Source organism: Pholis gunnellus (assembly GCF_910591455.1).
Source record: "Pholis gunnellus genome assembly, chromosome: 15".
Lineage (NCBI taxonomy): Eukaryota > Metazoa > Chordata > Actinopteri > Perciformes > Pholidae > Pholis > Pholis gunnellus.
In genome coordinates, this window is record NC_136542.1 from 1,797,333 (window position 1) to 1,824,643 (window position 27,311).

Genomic DNA, 27,311 nt, shown 5'->3' on the forward strand with positions numbered 1-27,311 from the left:
AGGGATGATCAACCCGGGCGAGGAGAAGCAGCTGGTGGAGTACAAAAGCCTGATCGCCAGTCTGGAGTACACCATCCGCGTGCGCTGCGACGAAAACTACTACGGCGTCAAGTGCAACAAGGTGTGCCGTCCCCGCGACGACTACTTCGGCCACTACGTGTGCGACCAGCTGGGGAACCGAGGCTGCATGGAGGGCTGGACCGGGCCCGACTGCAAAACAGGTACGAGGAGGACGGGCAGCAGCAACACGGCGTTCACGACGCTCCTCACGTCATCACAGATTCATCGAGCAGCCGAAACATTTACATTTATGTTACTCTTCCACTTATCCTCACGACACACGAGTTCTTCTGCTGCAAATCCTATTTAAAACATCTGAATCTCACTCAGAAATGTTATTTCTTACCATAAGCGAGTTCAAGTTAAAAGTCTGTGATCACATGCATGGAAGTTCAGGGAAGTTCACGTTAGCTTTGCAAGAATTCAAAGAATGTTTGGAAACTCTGGATCGCTGCCGTAGACGACGGCTCCGCCTCCAGTTGTTGCTCTTCTGCAGCTTCCACAAACAAGATGAAACTAACAGAACCTTCTCTCTCGTGTCACAGCCATCTGCAAACAGGGATGCAGCCTGGAGCACGGAAGGTGCAGCGTGCCGGGGGAATGCAGGTGAGCCCCCCCCCCCCCCCCCCCCCTTATTTATTGTGTGTTTGTTTGTTCCTCTTTGTTCAGCATCACATCAAGTGTTTGGATGGAAAACCCTGTAAGAGTTTAATGAGGTTAACAGAGGAGTGGATTGGGGGGGGGGGGGGGGGGGGCTGTTGATAACATACCAAGCAGTCTACCCCCCCCCACCACCACCGTTCCTCCACCTCCATCCCTCAGCTCCACTCTGATCTAGAGGCCATTGTTCTGCTTCCTGTTCTAAAGCTGGACACACACACACACACACACACACACACACACACACACACACACACACACACACACACACACACACACACACACACACACACACACAGGCCTGTTTTTCTGCAGTATGTCCCCCCCCCCCCCCCCCCATGTCTGCAGCCCACATCACCACCTTCCTATCCTGGGCCTTGTTATGGCTGCAGGAGGGGATGCAGATTCAGGGGGGGGGGGGTACTCTAAAAAGTTGAGTCTGCTGAGTGACAGAAAGAAATGAGGCTGTTATGCAATTTTTTGTTAAATCTCGTCTGAATTTGAGAAGCAGTAATTGGTAGTAATTGTACAATGTACAGTAAACATGGCTGCTGAGTGTTTTTAAGGAAAAGGCTGACCGGGCGTTTGAGGAGAGGAGGAGAGGAGAGACATTTAGATTTGATTACATGTCGAGCCGAACTGTACATTTAGACACAGTGGAGCACGAGAGCCTTAAAAAGACACACACACACACACACACACACACACCGTGGCAAGTACATGGGGAGGGAGGAGAGGGAGGAGAGGGAGGAGAGGGGGAGAGGGGTCTACACTGAGGCAGGTTTGATTTAGTTAAATTCTTGTAAAAGATAAAAGAAATGAAGTTGACATTTTTCATTGGAAATGGCCGGAGGATTGGAAGAGAGAGGAACACCCTGGAATGTGCCTCAACATGTGATTTTGGAGCTTCAACGCAATCAGTGACACACACACACACACACACACACACACACACACACACACACACACACACACACACTGCTAAGAAACAGGAAGACAAACATCCATCCAACCAGAGGATGGATACAGAGAGAATAAAAGCTTTTTGTTTTTGTTGGTTTGAAGCACATCGGTGTGAATGTGAAGCTGTTAGCATAGCATAGCAGCTAGTAGAGAGAGAGAGAGAGAGAGAGAGAGAGAGAGAGAGAGAGAGAGAGAGAGAGAGAGAGAGAGAGAGAGAGAGAGAGAGAGAGAGAGAGAGAGAGAGACCGACCAGCAGAGCAAAACTAAAACTGTGTGTTTGGTTTCTTGTTTCTTACACACAACCTACGCTCCCTCATGTGACACTACTAAACATGTAGCTAGGCAACAGCCGGCTAAGTCCGTCCACTGGATTTGGGCGCGAGGCTCGCCTGTAAATAACACACACACACACACACACACACACACACAGCCCCTCTGCCTCTGCCCCGGCCCACCGTCCCGTCCTCTGGGTGTGGTCTGTCTGAGGGGACAGCAGCAGCACCGGAGCAGGGGTTTGTGGTCAGGCGGGGTATTTTTGGGCTGCCCCCCCCCCCCCCTTCGCAGGCCCCTTTCCATTGATGGGACGGCAGCAGCCGACGGGGCTTGTGGGTAATGCCACCCTTTGGCCTGCGGCTGCTCGAAACCATTTCCCCCGCTCTCTCTCCCACACTGCAGCCAGACAGACTGTCCACGCTGCCACCGCAGTCGCACGGCTGACAGTGTGCAGGGCACCGCCGGCCGACCGCAGTGCCGGACGACACCACGTACTGTAGTAAACAATACGCACACGCACACACACACACACACACACACATGCACATAGCTGGGCTTCACTCACAAAGCAGAGCAGATTGAAGTTGTTGTGGTCGTGCACGCAGTTCAATGTTGCTTCAGCTTACTAATTGTGCACGAAACAACGTTTTTCGTGCACGCTTCCAACCGAACCAGGTCTCTTGGTCCTATAGCAGCGTTTTTATTTTGTCGATTTTTCCCATAAAACCATAAATATCTGAGGATCAGCACAGATAGAAAACTGTCATTTGGACACCGGCGTCCTGCAGCAGTGCAGCAGTGTGTGCTTAGAATCCATTTAGAAGTGTTTGTGAGTTGCAGTGGAAGAGGGGAGGGGGGGGGGGGGGAGGGGGGGGGGGGGTGCTCCCTAAAATAGCCCCGACTGAGAAATGACAGGACAGGTGGGGCAAGGTTACCGCTGGCCTTGGAATAACAGAGTGCTGCCATAAACCAACAGATTAGCTAACCCTCCGCCGGCCTCCCGGTCCAGACGACGAACCCTCGTTCCACAAAACCCGCCGCTCATTCCAGGTTTGACCTCCGCGCCGCTCACGACACAAATAAAACGGCTCCTTAGACAATCAGGGCTTCTCCTCCCGTCTCTCACTCTCTGAACAGAAGCAGTTTGTTACAATGTTGCTGATGTATCGATGTATCTTTGAAGTCACTTGTTAAACAAAAAAGCCAAACTTTCTCTGGTTTCAGCTTCTCCAAGCTGAGGATTTGTTCCTTAATGATTGTGTTACTCATCATTGGATCATCACTGCTAGAAGATGAATGAATACATCAGAGCTTGATTCATGATGACAGAAAGCTGCAGCTGCAGCCTGTTTGTGTCCAGCATTCTCTAAAAGCAGCGACGTGTTTTATTATTGTTGTTTCAAGACAAAGACGCTCATTTCTAGAAAGTCCTAGATGTTGATTTCTACCATAAACATCTTACTTACTGGATTTAAATCTAAATACAAAACTTTATTGGTTCAATTAACGACAAAAGTTATTTGATGAGAAAGCTGGTTTTTCTTTGCAGTTACTCACAGCAACACTAAAACATGTAAAAGATGAACATGAATACTTGAATGTGTTGTACGCTGCATGATACAGTTGGACACACACACACACACACACACACACACACACACACACTCAGGAATGTCCCGGTGCTGTGTGTCCTAAGATTAGGAGCTGCAGCTCAACGTGTCGTTCACCTTGATGAAGACGTTCTGTCCTCTTCCTCGTCAATATGACCCGCATGAAGAAGTCTTTGTCTTTGTGTTAAAATGGTTAAAAGCACATTTTAACACAAATATACACACATATATATATATATATGTGTGTACGTACAGCGTTCTCCGCGTTTACCAGGAGACGTTTAACTGTTATCCAGCGCTCCCCTGTGTGTTTTCACACATTTAAACATATTAACTTCTTGGACTCCCTCTGCGTTACTGAGTGCGTCCGTGTGCCTGACGTTCCCTCGGGCCGGGCTGTGAACAGGAACACATTGTCAGTGTGCTTGTGAAATAAGACGCTCTTATTTTAGTAAAAAAAGAAAATCCACTCCGCCACTGTTGCACCCGCTGAACTCTGCTCTCTGTGGACTGTTTTCACTCACATTAAAGTAATTCAATATCAGCATATTTGAGTGAAATATACTTGTTGGGTACGTACTCCCTCCTTTCCTCTAGTTTGGGCTTTCAGATCACTTCAAGAAGGAAGCAGATGAGATAGGAATGAAGGAATGAAGATGAGAGAATGAAACTGTGAGCCGTGTGTTGCAGGTGTAACTACGGCTGGCAGGGTCCGCTCTGTGACGAGTGCCTCTCGTATCCCGGATGTGTCCACAGCACCTGCAACGAGCCGTGGGAGTGCACCTGTGAGAAGAACTGGGGAGGTCTGCTCTGTGACAAAGGTCAGATCTCACAATGATCACATAACCCCGTCTGCAAGTCCTAAGAATTTGTCTTGTGATGATGATGTAGTAATTCAGATTTCTGTCTTCTCCTTGGTTTCGATTTGTTTTCCGTGCATTCTTAAAATCATTGAGCAGAAACTCGCTTGAGTCGTATCTCAAAACGATAACTCCAGTCGTGTTTCCACTTATTACGCTGTCAAAGTTCCTCGATCGCGCAAAATAGTTTTCACGGCTCGCTTGAGTTTGTTTTTGCTGAAGACATTCTGACGCAGCGAACATTTAACTCCCACGACTGATCAGCTGTTTCTTCTCAGTACGTGTGAATGCTCGTCTTCATCTCATCTTCATCTAGCTGCCATAAAAGAACAATTCAAACAGTTTGCTGAAGACCTCGCTCCATCTTTCTCTTGTAGACGGTTTGATGGTCAAGACGACTTGTTTTGTTTCTGGTTCTCCACCTCTACTTCTTCTTCTACTCTGTTTATTTGGTAGATTACACTCAAGCGTAGCCTATAGAGCTAACTTCTGACCTAACGACACTGTAGCCGAGGTTATTCGCTCCAAACCAGTTGATGGAAACTCACCTTATAGTCACATTTCTTCTTTGAAGACATTTCAATAGTTTGCCCAAAATTCGCTTGACAATTGAATGGAAACACGACTTAAAACGCGTTGTTGACCTTTTACTGGAGCTGTTGTGAAGACTTTACCATTTGAGTTTCATGCCGTGGAAAAGAAACAAATATCCTAGAAGAAAAGTGAATCAAAAAAGTCTAAAACACTGCAGAATGTTTTTGCGAAACACATAATTATATTACCTTTAAGTATTTTTGACTTCTAGTACATAAGTTTTTACATGCAAAAACACTGGAATGCTCCTTTAAAGCGCTGTCTGACTCCACATTAGAGGCACGAGGACACAGTGTGACTGGTCAAGATGCAGACGACTAAAGTAGAAATGACTTCTTTAGTAAATAGTGTTCTTAATAAAATGCTTCTGGAGGAGGAATGAATAATGAAACGGAGTCCGTAGCGGCAGGTTATTGTGCGGAATGATGAGGAGCTCGTGTACCTGTGTGTTGGTCACATCAGTGTTTCTTCGCTGTGCAGATCTGAACTACTGCGGCACCAACCGGCCCTGTAAGAACGGAGGGACGTGCATGAACACGGAGCCGGACGAGTATAACTGCGCCTGTCCGGACGGCTACTCTGGCAAGAACTGTGAGATCGGTGAGTCTCTACATCAAACAAACCAAAGGGCCGAAAAAACCCAGTTCAGAGTGAAGTTCTGAGGAGCTGGATGAAATCTTGACGAAGGATTTACGAGCATTCCTACTTTTCTGTGATTTATTTCTCTCCAGCGGAGCACGCCTGTGTTTCCAACCCCTGTGCCAACGGCGGCACCTGCCACGAAGTCCCGTCAGGCTTCGAGTGTCACTGTCCAGCAGGCTGGTCCGGGCCCACCTGTGCTAAAGGTGAGGGGGTCTACCACCCATTTATTCTAGTGTTCTTATGTGAACACATCAGGGCTTGACATTCTTCTGGTGATTGTAAAAATATATTTGAAAAATCGACAGCGATTTGGATAATTATTATTATTTATTCGCATACAAAACAAATAATATGCTCTCATCAAAGCCACAAGACTCCATTGACACAAACATCATTGTAGAACGCGACACAGACAGATCGGTTTGTGTTTCCACTGTTTCAACAATGACCAGCTATGTTTGTGTTCTTCTGAAGCTTGACATTCGTAGTTTTCCTTTTGTGTTTAAAGCTGCTTAGAGCCAGCGTAGGAAGTTAAACCGATCATAATTCCCTCTCTAATGATCTATCTTATATGTATGTGAACACATCTCTTTCAAACAACTGTAACTCACTCAAGTCTTTGCCAAAAGCCAGATTTTACAATGTTGCATTTGAACACATCTGGATACCGTTTAGGAACGGCTACTTCCAGTGTTTCACCCGCTTCATGTTCAGACTTAAAGAGGTCGCCGGTCGAGTGGGTCAACCTGACTCAAGGTCACCGTTGGAAGCTGGAGTTCTTGAAGTGATAACGGCTTGAACATCAGTGTGGTTTCTGTTTGCAGACACAGATGAATGCGCCTCCAGCCCCTGTGCTCAGGGTGGAACCTGCATGGACATGGAGAACGGCTTCGAATGCCTCTGTCCTCCTCAGTGGACGGGCAAGACCTGCCAGATCGGTACGTCTCGTTCATACGTTGGGATCGACGATAATAACTTTGAGCAGGGCTCGTTTGTGTTTACTTGATTATTGCTTAATATTAAGCAATTTTCCATATTTAGATTTTGGAACAATTTAGATGGAAAAAAATACATTTTCTGAAATCCTGATTGAAATCATGGTTGCACGTTGGGTGATGTTTTGCTTTGATGAAGCCGGCGTGTTTGTGAGTGTGTTGCTACAGTGAATGCCGATGCGTCCGAGTTCCTTTTCCAGGATTGACCATTTGCTTGCAGATTTACAGCATCTCTGGGTGTTTGTTTATCCCGCCCCATCGTTTAACCCGTAGTATTACTGCAGGAGGGCCACTCATTTCAAATGAGAGTGTGTGTTTGTGTGTGTGTGTGTGTGTGTGTTTGTGTATATGCACGCCCAACGGAGACGCTCGCTGGGTTTCATCTGCAACTCGAGCCAGGTGACTTGAGTAAAGCTAAAAATAAGCTGCCTGGCAACTGCTAGCCTTGGGACAAAATACAGTCCAGCGGGGGGTTATCTTTGGCTCCAGACTGGGCGTAGCCGGGTCGCATGTACGCTACGGTGAGGCGACGCCCCGACACAGCGGAGCCCTCACCCCCTTCGACCTCAGCCGGGAAACGCTTTATAACCTGTAAACACGCGCGGGGAGCGGCCGAAACGCTTCGGTTTGCGTTACAGATTCGCAGAGCGCTCACCCTTTCAGGGAACGAGGTGGCACCTGGGAGAGAGAGCGGGACCAGGGGAGGGGGGAGGGGGGGTAGTGGTAGTGGGGGGAGGTTGGGTTTTTGGGAATGGGTTGGGGGTGTTTAGTTTCAGCAGGTCAACAGGTGCCGCTCACCTCCTGGGAGTAGTATTAATGCACTGTGTCGGTTTATAGTGAGCGCGGCGGGCGCGGCGATAGCTGCCTCTGAAACTGACCACTTGGAATGCCGCAGGTTGGCCTTCAGGGAATGCCATAGAGAGACATTAACCCCCGAGGGAGGGGCGGGGGGGGGGGGGGGGGGAGGATAGAGCAGCGATGGAAAGCTGTGGAAGACATGAAACCCTGTCAGACATGAACTTCGCTCTGTAAATGTTCTGGCTTTCTGACAATGTTTTGAGTTGTTTACCCGTAAAAGTCATGAAAGTAATCTGACTACATGTTACCAAGTTACAACTGGATATAAATATTAGAGACTTTAAAATGTGCCACACTGTAATACATGTCTTACTTTATCATCATATCTATATACATGCACAAATAAATAAAGTACGTTTAACATGAATACTGAGAATGAGACGGTTTGAATTAGTACGTAGCGTTTTTTAAGAATTTGTGTTCATTAAAGATGATTTTTCCTCATGAGGAGAAGGACGAAATGAAAGCCATTAAAAAAAACAATCATTGAGCTGCAAAATAAGTTAATTCCTCGACTGATGCACCTTTTAAAACTTCCTTCAGAGCGACAAAAGTCTAATATTGTGCGAGCATTGCAGCTCTTTCCAAAACGTTTCTGTAACAGACTCCTACGTTTGAAAGACCAAAAGGCATTTTTTTGTAGATAAAGCCAGAAATGTCACAGATGAATTGCCTTAAAGGCGCATCAACAGAGGCTCCTCAAAAAGAAACCAGTTGGAAGTCAAGAGTTCAGAGAAGTCATCCAACCGTAACCATGATTTCAGCGTTCTTACCACATGAAGCTGCGCTTGGTGGCGGGGCTCCTGAGCAGGTTCTCAGCTCTCTCATTCATTCTCTCTTGTGTCTCGTCTCCATTTTGCAGACGTTGATGATTGTGCGGGGAAGCCTTGCCTCCATGCTTACAGTTGCAAAAACTTGATTGGTGGATATCTCTGTGCCTGCTTTCATGGATGGGTTGGCAAGAACTGTGACATCAGTTAGTATCAATCCAGCAAATTATTGGTCCTCAGCCTCTTTCCACCTGCTGCACCTGTAGCACCGACAGACCCGAGGCCTTTCCTCTCCGCTGGCTAGCTTCTGTTCCACTGGCTCGTCTTTCTGAAAGGCCAAAACATGTTTCAGTGGTTTTCTGTTATTATGATATCAATTTTACCAAGAAAAACAATCCTTGCTAGGAAATTAACGTATCTAATAATCTCTAATGGGCAAAATAAGCAGTGCTTTCATGCTTAAAATGGCAAGTTTGAGTTTTCTAGTATGAAAAAATCTTAGAATAGCGATTTAGACGCAACAGTTCCTATTGGGCTTTGATGTTCCCAGAAAGGTCCTGTGTTCCCAAGGTCCTGTGTTCCAAGGGTCCTATGTTCACAAGGTCCTGTGTTCCAAGGGTCTTATGTTCACAAGGTCCTATGTTCCTAGGGTCCTAGGTTCACAAGGTCCTATGTTCCTAGGGTCCTATGTTCACAAGGTCCTATGTTCCCATGGTCCTATGTTCCTAGGGTCCTAGGTTCACAAGGTCCTATGTTCCCATGGTCCTATGTTCCCATGGTCCTATGTTCCTAGGGTCCTATGTTCACAAGGTCCTATGTTTCTAGGGTCTTATGTTCACAAGGTCCTATGTGCCTAGGGTCCTATGTTCACAAGGTCCTATGTTTCTAGGGTCTTATGTTCACAAGGTCCTATGTTCCTAGGGTCCTATGTTCACAAGGTCCTATGTTCCTAGGGTCTTATGTTCACAAGGTCCTATGTTTCTAGGGTCTTATGTTCACAAGGTCCCATGTTCCTAGGGTCTTATGTTCACAAGGTCCTATGTTCCTAGGGTCCTAGGTTCACAAGGTCCTATGTTCCTAGGGTCTTATGTTCACAAGGTCCTATGTTCACAAGGTCCTATGTTCCTAGGGTCCTATGTTCACACGGTCCTATGTTTCTAGGGTCTTATGTTCACAAGGTCCTATGTTTCTAGGGTCTTATGTTCACAAGGTCCTATGTTTCTAGGGTCTTATGTTCACAAGGTCCTATGTTCCTAGGGTCTTATGTTCACAAGGTCCTATGTTCCTAGGGTCCTATGTTCACAAGGTCCTATGTTCCTAGGGTCCTATGTTCACACGGTCCTATGTTCCTAGGGTCTTATGTTCACAAGGTCCTATGTTTCTAGGGTCTTATGTTCACAAGGTCCTATGTTTCTAGGGTCTTATGTTCACAAGGTCCTATGTTCCTAGGGTCTTATGTTCACAAGGTCCCATGTTCCTAGGGTCTTATGTTCACAAGGTCCTATGTTCCTAGGGTCCTATGTTCACACGGTCCTATGTTCCTAGGGTCTTATGTTCACAAGGTCCTATGTTCCTAGGGTCCTATGTTCACAAGGTCCTATGTTCTAAGGGTCCTATGTTCACAAGGTCCTATGTTCCTAGGGTCCTATGTTCACAAGGTCCTATGTTCCTAGGGTCTTATGTTCACAAGGTCCTATGTTCCTAGGGTCCTATGTTCACAAGGTCCTATGTTCCTAGGGTCCTATGTTCACAAGGTCCTATGTTCCTAGGGTCCTATGTTCACAAGGTCCTATGTTCTAAGGGTCCTATGTTCACAAGGTCCTATGTTCTAAGGGTCCTATGTTCACAAGGTCCTATGTTCTAAGGGTCCTATGTTCACAAGGTCCTATGTTCTAAGGGTCCTATGTTCACAAGGTCCTATGTTCCTAGGGTCCTATGTTCACAAGGTCCTATGTTCCTAGGGTCCTATGTTCACAAGGTCCTATGTTCTAAGGGTCCTATGTTCACAAGGTCCTATGTTCTAAGGGTCCTATGTTCACAAGGTCCTATGTTCTAAGGGTCCTATGTTCACAAGGTCCTATGTTCTAAGGGTCCTATGTTCACAAGGTCTTATGTTCACAAGGTCCTATGTTCCCATGGTCTTATGTTCACAAGGTCCTATGTTCACAAGGTCCTATGTTCCCAATGTCCTTTGTTTCCCATTTCAATTTTATGTTACACAAAGTAAACTTTTCAAAAGGTTTTATTTTTCAGGGACTTTGTTCTAAGTTTAACTCGATGCTACGTTCCCTTTGAGTTTGAATAGCGTATGTTATATTCAGTAAAAAGAGCTGGGGAACCAGCCTGTTCTCAGTCCCAGGTTGTCAAAAACATACTTATTTGAACCCAAACTTTTCCTAAACCAAACCAAGTAGTTTTGTTGCCTAAACCTAAATGACTCCAAAAGGGTCCTGACCAAGTGTCCGTATGTGACAGGTTGTGCATAAGAACGGGTGCGGGGGAGGACCCTAGGTACATTGAACCCTGGGAACAAAGGACCCTTTGTCATGTTCCTATTATGTGCCATATAAATCTGGGGAACAAAGGACCCTAGAAACGTAGGAATGACCCCCTAAGATCCTTGACATGCCGAATGCTCAAATCTTTTGCTTTTTGTTGCTGGATCCCAAGTTGTAAGCTGTAAAATAATGGATTAGACCTCTGAGATATATTGTTGTTGAGCTTGCAAGATAATCGTAGCTTTTTCTTGTTCAAATATTACTGGATGCTAAAGTTTTTTGAACTCATTAGTCTCACAATATGGACAGGAAACCACAGAAACCCGTTTTACTGCAGCCCCATGAGGCGTTGACAGCGTGCTAATGTCTGAGACTTTTGTATCGCGGAACGCTAGCAACAGAAGTCTGGTCCCTCGATGGATACACATTTATCTGGAGATATAATCAGAAAACAACAGAAACATGTTTCGGCTTTTCCGATTGAGCGATGACGGAAGTTAATTAAAGAAGCTAGTGGAACATTCATTCTCCTTTCTCTCGCCTCTTAGATGGCTGTTTACGCCTGCCACACCCTGACCTAACTCCTCTAAGCTATATGACTTCATGTTTTTCCTGACGGTTGTAAATCTTTTAGAGGAAATCTTGAGAGGTAGTTTTGACTTCCGCAGTTTGGTTTCATTGCATGTTCTCACTGCACCTCTGAATCTGCATCTCAGGCATGGATCACTTTGCTTTGATTGCATTGACCACTTTTCTGTAGCAGCTGCATGTTTCCTGCACCAAATGCATGTTCCCCTTCCCGGCTTGTCAAACTCAAACCTCATATTTTCCCTCGATTTTTGTTTTTTATTCTCAGATCTGAGCAGCTGTCACGGTCAGTGTCAGAACGGGGGGACCTGCAAGGTGAGAATCACAAATGTCAAGAGTTTTTAGAGCTTTCATTACCATTGACGTCTGAAAGGGAAATACTCATTAACGTAACATGATGAGGTAATTGAGTTGGAAGATTGTAGATCTTCAAAGTACCTGTCAGAACACAAGATGATCTGCTCAAGGGTGTTATGGTTTTGAAACATTGGTTGCTAACTTGTACTGCCTGAAGCTTTCCTAATATTAGTGAATAAGTACAAAATAACATACGGGGAAGTCGAGGGGATTTTAACGGAGTACAATCAGATGTTCTGTGACAAATATTGATACGACCTTGACCTGAGTCAGTGTTGAAAACCAACAGAAATACAAAGTCTGATTAAAACGACATAGTTTGGTTTAAAAAATGTATTTTTTACTGTTTTATTTTAATATATATTGTTGGGAAACTTGTTGTGATTGACGCAGAGTCACCCAAGCCTAGGTTTTCAACTTGTAACTACAACCACATGTTGCCATTTCATTAAATATAATATCCTTGATGTTGTTATAGCTCCCAATATCCCCAAATCTCTGTCTCTCTCAGTGTTCAAGTTCTGACTTGTGTGTCCTGTTGGGTGCTTATTTTCTTTAATAATAAATGAACGCCTCTCATTTTATCGGGCAAAAAACCCCCTTTAAATTGGAAGCTCTGCCACTTTGATCATCTGCACTTGAGTGAAATATGACAGCAGGGTTTCTGTTCCAGGAGGGAGCCAGAGGCTGCGTCTGCCAGGCGGGGTTCGTGGGTCGGCACTGCGAGGTTCAGAGAAACCGCTGTGCCAGCGGTCCGTGTAGGAACGGTGGGCGCTGCCACGCCCTGCTGGACGGGTTCATGTGTGAATGCCCACAGGGCTTCGCTGGTACAACTTGTGAGGTAAAGGACGAGATCCAGCGAGTGCAAAAAACAAAACAACCACCACTTCGGCTCCATTTAATTGTTGGTGAGAACACGCCTCTAACGCCCTGTTTCCCATCTGTAGGTGCAGAACGACCCCTGCAGCCCGAACCCGTGTCACAATAAGGCCCAGTGCCACAGCCTGATGGGCAACTTCTACTGCAGCTGCCCCGACGACTACGAGGGCAAAACCTGTTCGGAGCTCAAGGACCACTGCAAGACCAACCAGTGTCAAGGTAACAGAGTCCTGCAGAGTCCTGCCTTTGATTTAAAGAGAGATTTCAACCAACCAGCTGGAAGTCAGACGTATCATTTCTATTCCAACTTTCTGATCGTCTCTTTCCACTTCTGTAAACCCCCAAGTGATTGACAGTTGCACCGTAGCCGTGGCAACCAATGACACACAGAAGCGGGTGTGGCACATCTCGTCCAATGTGTGCGGTCCCCACGGCCGCTGCATCAGCCTGCCTGCCGGGAACTTCAGCTGCTCCTGTGAGCCGGGATTCACTGGCACCTACTGCCACGAGAGTGAGTCATTATTAGCTCCACACACACACACACACACACACACACATGTAACACACAGACTATATTTACCATCAGTTACCATCACTGGGAACCACACGATTCTTACGGTAATACAGACTCCAGTTTCACTTCTCGTCACTCTTAGTTTGTTTACAGCAGAAGGGAAAAAATTCATCACAAAAGGAAATCTGGAGGAAAACATGAGCAGGAAAATACTGATAAATAACTTTGCCTCTGATTAGGTCTTTTGTTTTGTACACTCACAGGACGCTTTGAGTTCTTTCCAACACACTCACACATTTTCTAACAGGAAAACAAGTAGTTTTGTAAGACGTGTGTTCACCTCTGAAATGTAGAAAAGGTAAAAACATGGTGATTGTGATTTGATATATTCCCACTTTATACACAAAGCTGATGCTCATACAGCAAGTGGGCACAAATATAATATATTCATCAGACAGTTTAACAATAAACTGATGTGCAATCTAATTTGTATCCATGCACAAAGGAAGAATAGGCAATAAATATCTTGGTATATATTTTTAATTCTTTGGGTTTTATCTGTTTTATTTTATTTTTTATTCATGGTATTAAGAAAGGGAGTCCCGGCCTGGACGGCAGCAAAATAACTTCACACATAAAAGAAACAATTAACAGACTTAAAACAAACTAATGACTTAATAACTAAGTAAACATATCTCTCCCCTCTCCGCCTGCAGACATTAATGACTGCGCGTCGTCCCCCTGTAAGAACGGAGGCACTTGCATCGACGGGATCAACTCCTTCCAGTGTTTCTGCCCAGACGGCTGGGAGGGCAGCCTATGTGATGTTGGTGAGTCTGTGTGTGTCACTGTGTGTGTCACTGTGTGTGTGTGTGTCAGAGAGAACTGGGTGTTTTGGGGTTCGACGTGGGGCGACAGCACAGGTACACAGGTATGCATGTTTTAGGGACGAGCGTTTGCTCAGTGAGTCACATGTCCTGAGAGAACCAATCAGTGGCCTCCAGCAGCAGAGGGGCGATCAGCAGTCTGAGACTCAACAATGGAGGAGTTGTTTTGGGATGAAAACAAGCAGAACGATGCGGTAACGTGACCAGCTGACTGATTCTAAATCTGGTCTGAATTTATAAATTTGGTCAGTGTGCACATTTGCAGACGACACCGTTGTTTATGTGAGTGTTTGGAGATGATCTCCCTCATGACGGAAGCCGATCTATTCATTTGTATTTTATGTTTAAATACGATATACATTATATACTGAAACTTTAATTCCGGTTTCAGTTTTTACCAATTCGTTGCTGCATTAAAAGGATTTAATTATGATTTGTAATTCCTGCTGATTTTAGAGAATCTTCCCGCCGAATTGCAGGTGTACAATTTATTATTATTATTATTATTATTATTATTATTATTATTATTATTATTATTATTATTATTATTGTTATTATTGTTTGCTAGGTATCGGCTCTTACCCAAAGCCGTGGTTTCTGGGACTGAAAGGGGATCTTTGTGTCCAGAATGAAAACTCTGAACAAACATCAATAAAACAATCTGTGCATCAAACAACAACAACATGCGAGGTCACGACCCTAACGCTCAGAACAGGGCGAGTTACTGTTGTGCCTCCGGACACTTGAAGATAAATATAAATCAAATATAGAATCAATAACTTAATAAATAAGTGCGCTGTGTGGCTCTGTTCCAGATGTGAACGAGTGCAGCAGGAACCCGTGTCAGAACGGAGGCCGATGTGTCGACCTGCTCAACGACTTCTACTGCAACTGTGTGGACAACTGGAAGGGAAAGACCTGCCACTCACGTAAGACACGCAGCCGGGACTTTAGATACTAGTTTACTGATGATAATGACAATTATGTTTATTGATTTTTAGTAATAAGAAATTGTTTGTTTTTCAAGGATCATAGTGTTTTATAACTCCTATAGTTTTATCATCACTATAATCTCTTGATACATCTTGATAAACAATGATTATATTATAACATACTATTAGTATGTTTATAAGGCGTTACAGACGTGGGCGTCATAGAGAATGCTATATGATAAAGTAGCAATAGTTTATGAAAAATAGTTTTTTAATTGTTCTCGTGCCTCTTAATCTTTTCTCCTCCCGGCTGCCGTGCAGACTTGTCCTTCCCTCTGACGGCGTCTCTGATCATGAACTTCAAAGCTTCACCAACGGCACGGAGTCAAATGAAACCTTTTAAAAACCTTCTTTCTCCCAATGCCGCCTCCTTTCCAGGTGAGAGCCAGTGCGACTCCACCACCTGCAGTAACGGAGGGACGTGTTACGACCACGGAGACTCCTTCCTGTGCAGCTGCCCGTCGGGCTGGGGCGGCAGCACCTGCAACACAGGTCAGAAACTCACCGACGTGATGTAGCGACGCTCTGTCGGCCGGTGATCACGGGCCAAAGAGCGGCTTTGAATAACAACATTGTCATTAATTAAAAGGGAATCTCTGGTTTTTCGTTTTTTAGCCAAGAACAGCACATGTGACTCGGGTCCGTGTGAGAACGGAGGGACGTGTGTCGGAGGGGGCGACGCCTTCACCTGCATCTGCAAGGACGGCTGGGAGGGATCCAGCTGTGCACAGAGTATGTCTCCGTTAGAGGCCGTGTTCATGATTTGTGAAGCTCTTAAATGACTTCTGCTTCTTTGACCGTCTCTCCTGCACCTGAAGTTCTTCATCCTCGCTCAGGGTTTGTGGCAGGAATTGAAATTCTAAACTTTCTGATTGACATTTTCTTTTTTTCTCTCTTGCAGATGTGGACGACTGCAACCCACATCCCTGGTAAGACATTTTCATTATCATCTCAAATGTTTTTTTTTTTGCAGAAATGCAATATTTAGCTGCTGGGTTTGGCTTTATTTTACAGTTAACAGCTGTTGAAGGCTGATGGCTGCAGTTTAAATACATCTCCGTCTGCTGGATTCTTTTAACTGGTTGTACAGACAGAAGGAGCTCACCTGTAGAAACCTGTTCCTGGTGTAAAATATGAGGTCTGTGATCTGTTGTGAACTTCACCTCACTTGATCTTTGGCAGCTGATTGAGCCGAGGCGGTGTGGACCGCAGCCCTACGCTGGAGGAGCTATTTATCGCTGCTGGGTGCAGCCAGCTTTCATCTTCTGCTCTCGCTGTTACTAACGTAGAAACATCAGCTCGGCTGGCGTTTGCATCTTTTGTGAGTCACTCTGGATAAACTCTTAGCAGCCAGAGAAGCATTGTTTGGTCGTGAGCGTATGAAGCGGAGCAGGGGAGCAGCGACAGGGTTCCCCAGAGACTCTCACACTTTGCTCTCATTCTGCAAATCTGATTTCATGCTGCGGATTTTCCCGTTTAGAGATTTTGGATGAAAACGGGATTTTTCCTTCTCTGATGTGAGGATTTCTGCTTTTGTATAATTTCTGATTTATATCATTGTTAATTCATCATATTTGGGGTGTTGATCGAACAAAACAAGACGTTTTTGACACTTTTATTGACAATATTAAAGCAAAATCCAGTGACTCCTGATGGCTTCTCTGGATCAGAGAGGCTCCCCCCCCCCCCCTCCCCCCCTCTCTCTCCTCCTCACCCGCCTCTTCAATGACTGACAGGTGGATTAGTGGTGGTTTTGGTTTTTAGGAGGAGGGGGTTTAGGGAGTCTGAAGACCTGGGGGTAGCTGTGAGGAGTGGAGGTGTTGGGGGAGGCTGCTCAGCATGTGGTCTGCAGGGATTTACATACGAAGTCTGGACATTGATCAGGGATCAGCTTCAGCCTGCCGACACTCAGAGTCTCTGCGAACGCTGGGGAAATCAAAAAGTCCGATAGTTTGATAAAGTGGTGTCATTGGTCTCGTGGAAACATCCGGCTCCATGTGAACGAGTTGAACGGGTTGAGGCAAAGCTTATTTTCTGCAGTACTTTTGCTTTAAAGGTGCAATAAATAGCAGATTATCAGTCTGATCATTACTGTTCCGTTATTCCAGTCAGGAACGTCACAATCAGTTCTCTGAATCAAATGTATCAGCGAACAGAGGAAAGGCTTTAGACGGAGGCCAGTGATTTATAGGCTTTTAAAAACTCGCCTGCAAAGAGAAGCAGAAGGCTTTTTCCCCCTCGGGGAGGAAATTAAGGAAAAAAGCCAAGAATGAATTCTCTTGTTCCATCTCTCTTTGATGAGCTATACTTTTAATGTCCCCGTAGGGAAGAGACAACCTGTGACATGAGGATCTAAGTTTAACAGGGTTCAGCACGCTTGGAACTGTTTCCTCTGCCTGTCTGATGCTCACCGAGTGTTTTTTTATCGGCCGTACTTTTCCTCGTTGACTCTGCGTCTGCAGCAGCAGTGAATTCACACGTCGTCTCTCTTGTTTCCTTTCCTGCAGCTACAACGGCGGCATCTGCGTCGACGGCGTCAACTGGTTCCGCTGTGAATGCGCCCCGGGATTCGCCGGACCGGACTGCCGCATCAGTGAGTCCCTGGGAACCGGAGGGGAGGGGGGGGGGGGAGGCGTGTGTGGAGGGGGGTCAAAGGTGAAAGGCCGCGGCTGGGGGGGGGGGGGGGCGCGAGCCGATTGTTTCGGGTCGACAGATTAGGAAGCCTTTTAGGAAGGCGGTCTTAACCTCTCCCCTCCACGCTGAGCCGAGGTCAGAGCTGAGGTCCGATCAGACGGGCCGGTGCGCTCTCCCGCGGCCCTCTGGGAGAAATCTCTTCAGAAAAGCCCTTTTCACAACCAGAGTGTTATCCAATTGAAGCGTTTCAAACCAAAACTGCTATGAAACCCCCATTGTGCAAAGAAAAGATCCCTCTGAATTCCATCAACGGCATTGAAGACGTTTGAATTCAACATTCAAAGTTTCCCAAAGCTCCGTTTTCTCTCAGCTAAAGTTGAGCAAGTTGGACTAAAAACAGCAGTTTGCAGCGCCAAATTTGATCTCTTTCGTCTGTCGATTAGGTATTTTATTTCCTGCTCCTGTGAAAGTCTAAATCTGGCCTTCTTATACTCCTCGTTGCACTGCATGTGTGTTGATTACAGCTCTGTGTTCTTTTCACAGACATAGATGAGTGTCAGTCGTCTCCTTGTGCCGACGGTTCGACCTGCGTGGATGAAATCAACGGCTACCGCTGCGTCTGTCCTCCGGGACACGCCGGACCTCGCTGTCAGAAGTGTGAGTACCGTAAACCCTCGATCGCAACCTTTTCCTGCAGTGCAATCGGTTCAGTAAAGAAGAATATTGACGTCTCCTCCTTTCATTCCCTCCAGTCATCGGCCTCGGGAAGCCGTGTCGTCACGCCGGCTTGCAGTTCCCTCACGGCAGCCGGTGGGAGGAGGAGTGCAACGCCTGCCAGTGTGTCAACGGCTTCGTCCGCTGCTCCAAGGTCTCGACAACTTCTAATCTAAGTTTGGCCAGTTTTAGCGAGCGACGCGACCAGCTGATCACTGAGGTGTCGTGTTTCTTCCAGGTGAGGTGCGGTCGTCGGCCCTGCCTCCTCCCGAAGGCTCCGCCCGCCCCGGACGCGAACCCGCCGTCTTGCCCCGGAGGTCACGAGTGCGTGGAGCATCAGTTCCTCACCTGCTTCTCGCCGCCGTGCCACCAGTGGGGCGTGTGTTCGACGCCCGACCCGCCGACGCCCGTGCACACCAAGTGCGAGCCCAACAGCGGTTACCTCGACAACAGCTGCGCTCGCATCACGTTCATCTTCAAGAAGGACAAAGTGCCGCAGGTGAGGGACTTCCTGTCCGTCTTTAAGGTTTTAACGTGGTGATGTATCTCTGTCACCTTTTCAGTTTTTTGACATTTTGTACACAAACAATTCATCTAAAAGTTAAATAAACGCACCGCACCATCAACCCCAGCATCAGTCAGGCTGCCCTCTGTCTGAACATCTGCTTCTGCTTTGCCTTTGAGCAAGGCACATATTTTTAAATGCTTCGTATCATTAAAATCTGTACAACTGGTGCTAACAGGTTAGTCATAAACATGATCATTGATACAAGTGGAACAACGTTTTCCACAATAAACACACAAAACATGTTGATCAAACAGAGAAGAAGTTATTTGAACTATGATCATTTTTCATTTTACGACATATGCTCATTTTAATGTCCGCACGAAACATAATGACGTCATCGCGAGCAAACAGCGTGAGTTTGTTATTTAGGATCCATTTAAAGAAGATCTCCTGCTGGAGGTCTCTTTCTAAAGGTTAAGCTTCTCAGGACCCAGAAGTTTTCTAGTTATTAATTCTCTTTTTTTATTGGGTGTGAGTGAAGGAGGGAAAAATGGTAAAATAGCCGCAGCAATAAAAAAAGTTATATTTAACAATAGAATATTTAAAATGGCGTTCTGTGGTTTTAATATCAAAGTAAGACTTTGAAATTAACATTTGATCGTCGCTGGACCGTTAACCACCAAGGGGAGAAAATGAGTAGTTTAAAAAATATCTGATTTGGATCTTCTTTGTTGTTGAAAAATATAAACTTTTGTTTGTGGTGTGATAAAAATCTGACTCTGCAACGAGACATGAAGTCCAGAAAGCTCCGTTCAAAGAGTCCGATCGGTCGTCGTGTTTACTGCTGGATCATGATACCTCCGCTGGCCTCCTGTAGAGTTTTATGACTGGAAACGAGTCCGCTCCTCTGACGAGATACTGATCTGAGATCTGAGACCCCCCCCCCCCCCCCCCCTGCTGGGCTCTGATTGGCTGCATCTGAAACAGACTTAGGAGGAATTAGAAGCTGATTGTTGCTCGCCAGCAGTGCAGATACTAATCTGAGTGTGTGTGTGTGTGTGTGTGTCTGTGTGTGTGTGTGTGTGTGTGCGTCGCAGGGCACCACTGTAGAGAACATCTGCTCCGAGCTGAGGTATCTCCCCGTAACTCAGACGCTGGCCGAGGAGCGAGCGCTGCTCATCCTCTGTGACCTGTCCTACTCCAACAGCGACGCCGTGGAGGTCGCCATGGTGAATATTACACACACACACACACACACACACACACACACACTGATATGCGTTATTGACCCGATCACGGGACTGTCTATTGATCCACAGTTGGATACAACAACAACAAAAAATACAAAAAGTAACGATGCTGATAGAAATATTTATTGCTTTCTGTCAGACGCAGTTCTGACCTCTGAACACGGTGAGAGGACTAACGGCTCTCTGTGTCTCTGAAGCCTTAAATTCAATTCAAACCACTTTAATTTCATGAACATTAATACAAAGAAAACAATGTAAATGTGTCTGCTGATGAAGGTCTCTCTGGCTCAGATTGCTCCTCGCGGTAACTCAAACCTCAGCCCCGTCTTTGTCTGATCAAAAGGTCAATAAATCTCTAAATGTTGGTCTTATTTTCATATTCTCGTCCCTTCTTTCCATCACTTACGACGACATTAAGAACACTGGAAACGAAGTCGAGACGCACGAGGAACAAGCAGTTTAACCAGATTATGTAGAGCACTTTATCCTCTACTGTACATCCGTTTGATCTATAAATACACGACGTGAAAAGGTTCACGCAGGTATATAAGTAACACACACCTGCAGCTTCAGACTCTCTCACTTTCCTTCTTTTTATGAAATCACACTCAATTTGTCACTGCAAATCGTTTCCAGAGGAGTCCGGAGAAATCGGACCTTTTGTATTCACGTCTCTTCCCTCTTTGTTAAAAGAAGAGAAAGAAGAAAGAGAAAAAGACAGAAGAGGGAGAGGCGTTTGAAGCTTTTAACAACATCTGGATGAGATTTAGGTTTCTGTTGGGACACCTTGCTGATCTCTGCTCTGCTTCTCTTTCTCCTCATTTCTTTCTTTCTCCCTCTTTGTTTCTCTCTCTCTCTCTCTCTCTCTCTCTCTCTCTCTCTCTTCCCTGCTTCTTCCTCTCTCGGCCACCCAGACTCGAGGGGCTCTAAGCTTGTAATGGAGGGGATTAGTTCTCGCTCCTCTGATGTTTGCAGGCCTGTTTTGAGCGACAGATACAGGAAAAGGAGTGGCGAACCTGACATCCACCCAAACTCCACAACATAACCCCCCCCCCCCCCCCCCCCCCCCCCCCCCTCTCTCCCACTCTGGCGACTCGTGTTGCAGCGAAATGTCAGCGCTCATTTCCACGTGTGGGTGAAATCTTTCTTATCCCCGGCGAGCCTCGGGGAGTCGATTTATTCTCTTCTCCAAAGGCTCTCGGTGTGTTTGTAAAAACCCCTGAAACGCTCTGCTGAGAGGCCTCCGACCTGAGTGAGGAACAAGTGGTTCAATATGTCTTAAGTGTGTGTGTGTGTGTGTGTGTGTGTGTGTGTGTGTGTGTGTGTGTGTGTGTGTGTGTGTGTGTGTGTGAGAAAGATGAGCGCTCGGTTTGTCTTCCTCCCGGAGAGCGAAGCGTCCTCTGCTTCATCTGGACGTGTTGAGGTTGCGTCCAGCGTGTTGGAAGGAAAAGTCAACAGGTCTTCACGTAGCTTCAGTTTAAATGTTTGGAAGCGACGTTCAGCCTCGCGAGCTCAGTTAGATATTTATTTATTTTCGTCTGCATCCTATAAACTAGAGTCGTCCGACTCGTCTAAACGCTGAAATGTTTACTTGTTCAGAATGGCCACACTGCAAGAAGTGGGCGAAAAAAATAAGCCGCTTCACCACTGGACCGAGAAACCCACTAACACCCACGAACATCTGGCTTCGGTCTCCGGTGGGAAAGGTTACACATCAGGATCCATCGCTGTAATTGAACTGCTCCTGCTCCGATTGGAGGAGATGGAAACACGACGCACGTTGAAGCGGATCGATGATAAATGCAATCGGCGCTCCTCAAAGCCGCCGGACTCCGTTGACAGAAACCATAGTTTGACCTCGCTGACCTTCATTCAAACTCGTCTGAAACTAAATAAAACTCACCGTTTGTCTTCCCACTGTTCCAACAATCACCGGCTCTGGTTTAGTCGAATTAAACCCTTAAATCTCAGAGTTAGAGGCGACAAGAAACAAGTTAAATGAGCTCCTCAAAGACACCCGACTCCATTGACAGAAACAGTAACGTAACCTCCCGTCATTCAAACTCGTCTGCTTCAACAATCACCAGCTCCGGTTTGAAACTTTGAAGGAGAGACTGAATCAAATGTGCTTCCTCCCACTTTTATTTATTCTATTTCTAAAAGTACCTTTTAAATTGTCTGTATGAAATGTGACATACAAAGCGTTTACTTTTTATTAAATGTATTTATTTATTATCATAGTTATTCAGACAAAAGGTTTCCAGCACTTAGTTTAAATCCTGCTGATGAATTCAGGGGGACAGACCATAAAAAGCTAAAAACATACATTTGGTGTTTTTAGTCTGCTGCCCTCATCGGTCCGCTTTAAGGAGCAAACCGTCATCTCAACATGTTATTACTCACTGAAAGTATCTAAAGAACGCAAAACATGTTGAAAGTGAAGTAAACGCATCGACGACTCTGCCGAGCGTTCGATCCCAGCTCTCCGTAGATGATCATTACGGACACAGTCGGCGTCGCCGTGACGCGGTCTGTCCGTCACGGTGGGGGGGCGGGGCTAGAGGTGTGTGAATGAGCGGCCGATTGTCTCAGGAGAAGAAAAGAGGAGTGTTTGTCCCGAGCGGGGAGCACAGCTGGCCTGTTCTCTATTGTTTGTCCTAATTGAACTGCGCAGCACACAGCTAATCCCCCTCTGTCCTCCCCCCCTTTGCTCTCACCCTCAGCACCTTATTAGGCAATTAACTCCACCCTCTGTGGTCTCAGCGGGGGGGGGGGGGGGTGTCCGAGGCCTGCCAGATGTTAGGATGAGAATCTCTTTTATTCTGACGGATGAATGTGGGTTTTCTCTCCTTCTCTTGTTTTGTTGTCCTGCGTAGCCTCCGGCCACGCTGACCATGTGGCAAACGAGCTTAGTTTTCTTTCTCTTTACTGTTCTGATTGAATCAGGTTCTTCACTGAACCACAAAACCAGTTTACAGAGTAGATCAGGAGGTTTCTGAGTGAATTTACTCAAAACTTCCTTAAAAAAACAAGCCGTGCAGTTGAGAGCTGGGACTCGACTGTCAAAAAAAAACAAATTCATCTCAAATGTGGCCTCAAGCTGGTCCCCTTCCTTTTCTTTTTTTTCTAACATGTGGAATTCACTGTAAATGCACAACAAATTTATTCCTGTCCTCCATGTGTGTGTCTCAGTCCTTTGAGCAGGACGGGCGGTCGAAGGACGGCGATCGAGGACAGATCCAGAAGGCGGCCAGCGCCATCATCGGCGCCCTCTCCAAACGCCACAACAGCACCGTCATGCTGGCCGTGGTGGAGGTCAAAGTGGAGACGCAGGTGGAGCCGCCGCCTGTTGGTGAGTCACATGTCTAACCGTACATACCACTGGACCCATCGGGCTAATGTTGTCTGTGCTCATTCGTGACTGTTTGCTCATGGATCATCTCGTGGTTGCTGCGATCCACAGTTTCATTGACTGATTGTTTTATTCCGTCATTGACTTCTGACTCCTTACTCCTCTTAAAGGGCCGGTAGGAGCAAGTAGTGCAAAGTTAGGCACGATAAGAGAGGCAGGGGGATGATTAAGTGACTACTCTACTGAGGCCGCTTTTCTAGTTTGAGTCTGTGAATCAGAAATGTCCCTCTAACGTCTCCTGCGACGTCCTCCTTCAGGTTACCTGGTCCCGGTGCTGTGCGTCGTCTTCAGCGTCCTCTGGATCTTCTGCATCGTCGTCTGCGTCTGGTGGACCCGCAAGAGGAAGAAAGAGCGCGAGAGAGCGCCCCGATCCGAGGACACGGCGGTCAACAACCAGCTGGTGCTGAGGCCGAGCAACGCCCTCAAGGACAACCGCGACAAAGACATTCAGTACGAATGCAAGAAACTGATGGCCCCCACCGACAGGACGTGCGACGGGGCCGAGGGCGAGGAGGAAGGGGAGCAGGAAGAGGAGGGGGAGCAGGAGGAAGACGAGGAGAGGGCGCCGCCGGGCGTGGGGGAGAAGTGTCCGCCGCAGAGGTGCTCCGTGGCGGGGGCGCAGGACAGGGGGGTGACGGGTAAGGGAGGGGTCATCTGCACGTCACGCAGCGGCCCGGTCAAGGCGCCGCACCGGACGGCGTACAGCCCCAAAGACAACCGGTGTAAAAACCTGAACGCCGCCAAGCTCAGCGAGGACGTTAAAGACCACTATGTATGAACACACGGGGGGGCGGAGCAGAAAGAAAGAAAAGAACTGCGATGTCTTCAACGTCACTGAACTTCTCAACTCTTAAAAAGTGAAGATTACAAATGCTTTAATTTTCTATTTTTACCTTATTTAACTACTTTGTCTGCAGCACGGAGGCTTCTTTTTACCAAAAGCTAATCCCAAATAAAAAAAGACAGAAAAATAAACAAAAAAAAAGACGAATACGAATCACGGCTTCTGGATCTTCTCGTCGCGCTGCTGGAATCAAGAAGAATTTTCTTTTTTTTTCACCGCTCCAGATTATTATTTTCTTACTTTTTTCCGCTTTGCCTCATCCGAGCTAACGCTTCCTTTTCTTTTCCTTTTTTTTTTGTCCGTCCTTGGCGATGGAACTGATGGTCACCGGCTGGCAGCTGCTCACATTGTTTCTACCGTTCGGTGCGCTCGGCTCCTGTCTGCCTTAGCCCCGAACCTGCGGGGCCTTTTCTACACTTCATGTCTTTTTATAAAACACAAAAAAAACACAAAAAGATTTTATATACATTTAAGTCCTTGAAAGTTGGCACAGAGAATCCACTGTATGATACCTGGCATGAGCATTTTTTTGTTGTTTACATTCATAAACATCTTTTCCATTTTGTGTTCAGGCTTAAAGGTTCTTACGTATATCCTTTAAAATAATGATGTCACTGCTTCCTGCGAGTCCACATGATGATTCTTCAGTATTTGCTTCGGTAGAAAAGTGCCTTCAGCCCTTATTATTATTATTATTTTTATTATTATTATTTTATTTGTTTCCTCCTTTAGAGTTTATGCAGAATTTAATTACATATAAAGGGAAAGATGTCGGAGCAACAACTCTTCATACCACACAAAGGTTCTTGTCTTTGCGATGTACATATGTAAATATGAAGAAATGGCTGTGTATATTTGAATTTAGTAACTTAAGTGATGCTTTGTATCATAGTTATTCTAAAGACTGTTTTCGTGCTTTTTTTTTTTTTAATGATGTCATTCCGTTTATGAGTGTCTGTCGACACTATAACAGATGTTTTATACAGATGTTCAGACTGGATCAGCAGCGCCGGTTTAAAAAGGTTTCGTTACGTGTTGTGATTATTTGTTACAGCTGAACACAAACACTGAGAATGTAGATCCGTGTGTTTGGGATGTTAATCTTTGTGAGAGGTTCATTTTGAAGACTTTTTTTTTTTTTGTTCCCCTAAAAAATACGGATTCCCTCTCACCTGCAAGATTCACCTTTTAAAGTTAAGTTGTACGTTTCTGAGTTCAAATTATTTCAAAAAAGGTTTTTCTACACTTACAAATGTTTATGTCTTATGGGCCATCCTTGCAAAAATCACCCAAATACAGCCATTTATTTTGTAACGAATGTATCTCAGAGTGCAAATTTAGAGCCGTTCCACACATTCAAATCATGGGCCAACCCTCCAAAAACACTTCTAAATGTCAGATTTGAATGCTCCGTGTTTCTGGTTCTGGATGATGCTTTAGTTCACGACGATTCTTCTGAAATTGTCTTTTTCAGCTTTTTCCACATTTCATGCCGTTTCACGTCGGACAGGTTCTACTGCAGCAGCCATCAGGCCAGCTTTCATGGTTTCCTTTTTGTGTAAAGATATTTGAAAATGGGAGAAAGCTAAAGGTCTCTCAACCGAAATCTGAAGAAATGAGACGTCAGTCGTTCGTTCAGAACTGAAGCCGTCGTCGTCCTCAGTTCACTCTTACTGTTGATGCTGCAGGTTGAAAGTTGCAGGAATTAAAGAAACTGAAACGGTGTTTTGCTGCACTTTTTTTTGTCCGTTATTATAATGTAAATTTACAACAATGCTAATCCTAACCCTTCAGATACAGCTTTTTGACTTTGGGATGTGATTTCACAGCCTCCAGTTTTGTTTCCCCATCGCTCTTCTTTTTGTTTCATCATATCTGAATCTCTTCTAAATTCAGTCAAAGGATGTGAGGAACCTCAGAATACAGTAAAGTAGTCCTGTGCTGCGTCGGGGAGTCGGGTCTTAAATCAGCGCTGATGCATCTGACTTCTATTTTCAGGACACACTTACAGGGCACAGGGTCCAAACGACGTAAAAGCTCTGCTGCCAGTCTCTCTCACTCTCTCTCTCTATATATATATATTTTACAATCAGTTGACAGTGTGGATGCCAGGGTGTTTAGTAAGTACGACCCCCCCCCACACACACACACCTCCTCAAGTGCCCCATTGCAAGACACCGAATCCCCTTCTAGACGAATCAAAAGGTGTGAGGTTTGAATGGGAATCGAGTGTGAATCCTAAATGTTTAGCCCCGCCTCTCCTCCGTGTATCTATTCTGGTCTAATGAAGGGAACAACTTGTTGCTGTTGTGGTTGTTGTCCAGTGTTTTTGTAAAGTCTGTTTCTGCACTAAGAACACAAACGTTTAGCATCACATTAAAAAAAACAAAAAGTCAAATATTTGTGGTTGAACATTTTCGCTGTTTTTGTTAATAATGCTAATTATTTTGAACCCAAATTCATATTCTGCCAGTAAATCCTGCGTTGTGTGAGTCCCACAGGAGGCCTGATGTGCAGAGCGTTGTAATTATTTTGTACAAAAATTTGGTAAAAGTCTTGGTTTGTTAGTGGAATTTTTTTGTTGTTCTTAGAACAATCTTATTATTTATTAAAGTATTTTATACCAAAGTTTATTATGTTTTGTCTCCTTTAAAAAAAAAAAAAAAAAAAAGCTTTTCACGGTAACTGCCTGTCGATTATTGATGCAGTTCACAACGACACTTTCTGATTCATCAAAGTAATGTCCGATCATTTTCATACAATGGCTCCTTTATTTCAGACAGTTAAACAAAAGCAGCTTCTTGTTTTTAGCCAGGGTTGGTCACTGGTAGCATTTAGCTAGCTAGCTAATTACTGTTAACGCCACGAGCAGCGCAGTCGCCAAGAAAACGCATGTTGGAATTGTACGTTAACGTTGACGGTTAATGTAGAGCAAGCGTCGTAGTACAG

General features: G+C 45.6%; 1 protein-coding gene across 1 annotated transcript; it reads left to right on the forward strand.

The window, feature by feature from the left end:
• Nucleotides 1-26,984, forward strand: LOC306707469 (protein jagged-2-like). The gene is given in 23 exon segments (XM_079174948.1): nucleotides 1-221; nucleotides 606-666; nucleotides 4,257-4,387; nucleotides 5,501-5,620; nucleotides 5,752-5,865; nucleotides 6,487-6,600; nucleotides 11,640-11,686; nucleotides 12,402-12,569; nucleotides 12,676-12,826; nucleotides 12,954-13,118; nucleotides 13,838-13,951; nucleotides 14,824-14,937; nucleotides 15,379-15,492; nucleotides 15,616-15,732; nucleotides 15,902-15,929; nucleotides 17,508-17,593; nucleotides 18,178-18,291; nucleotides 18,387-18,502; nucleotides 18,587-18,847; nucleotides 19,954-20,085; nucleotides 23,299-23,458; nucleotides 23,776-24,165; nucleotides 24,168-26,984. Coding segments are annotated over 23 exon segments (3,111 nt in total). The 5' UTR covers nucleotides 1-4; the 3' UTR covers nucleotides 24,245-26,984.
• Nucleotides 26,985-27,311: the final 327 nt, after the last annotated feature.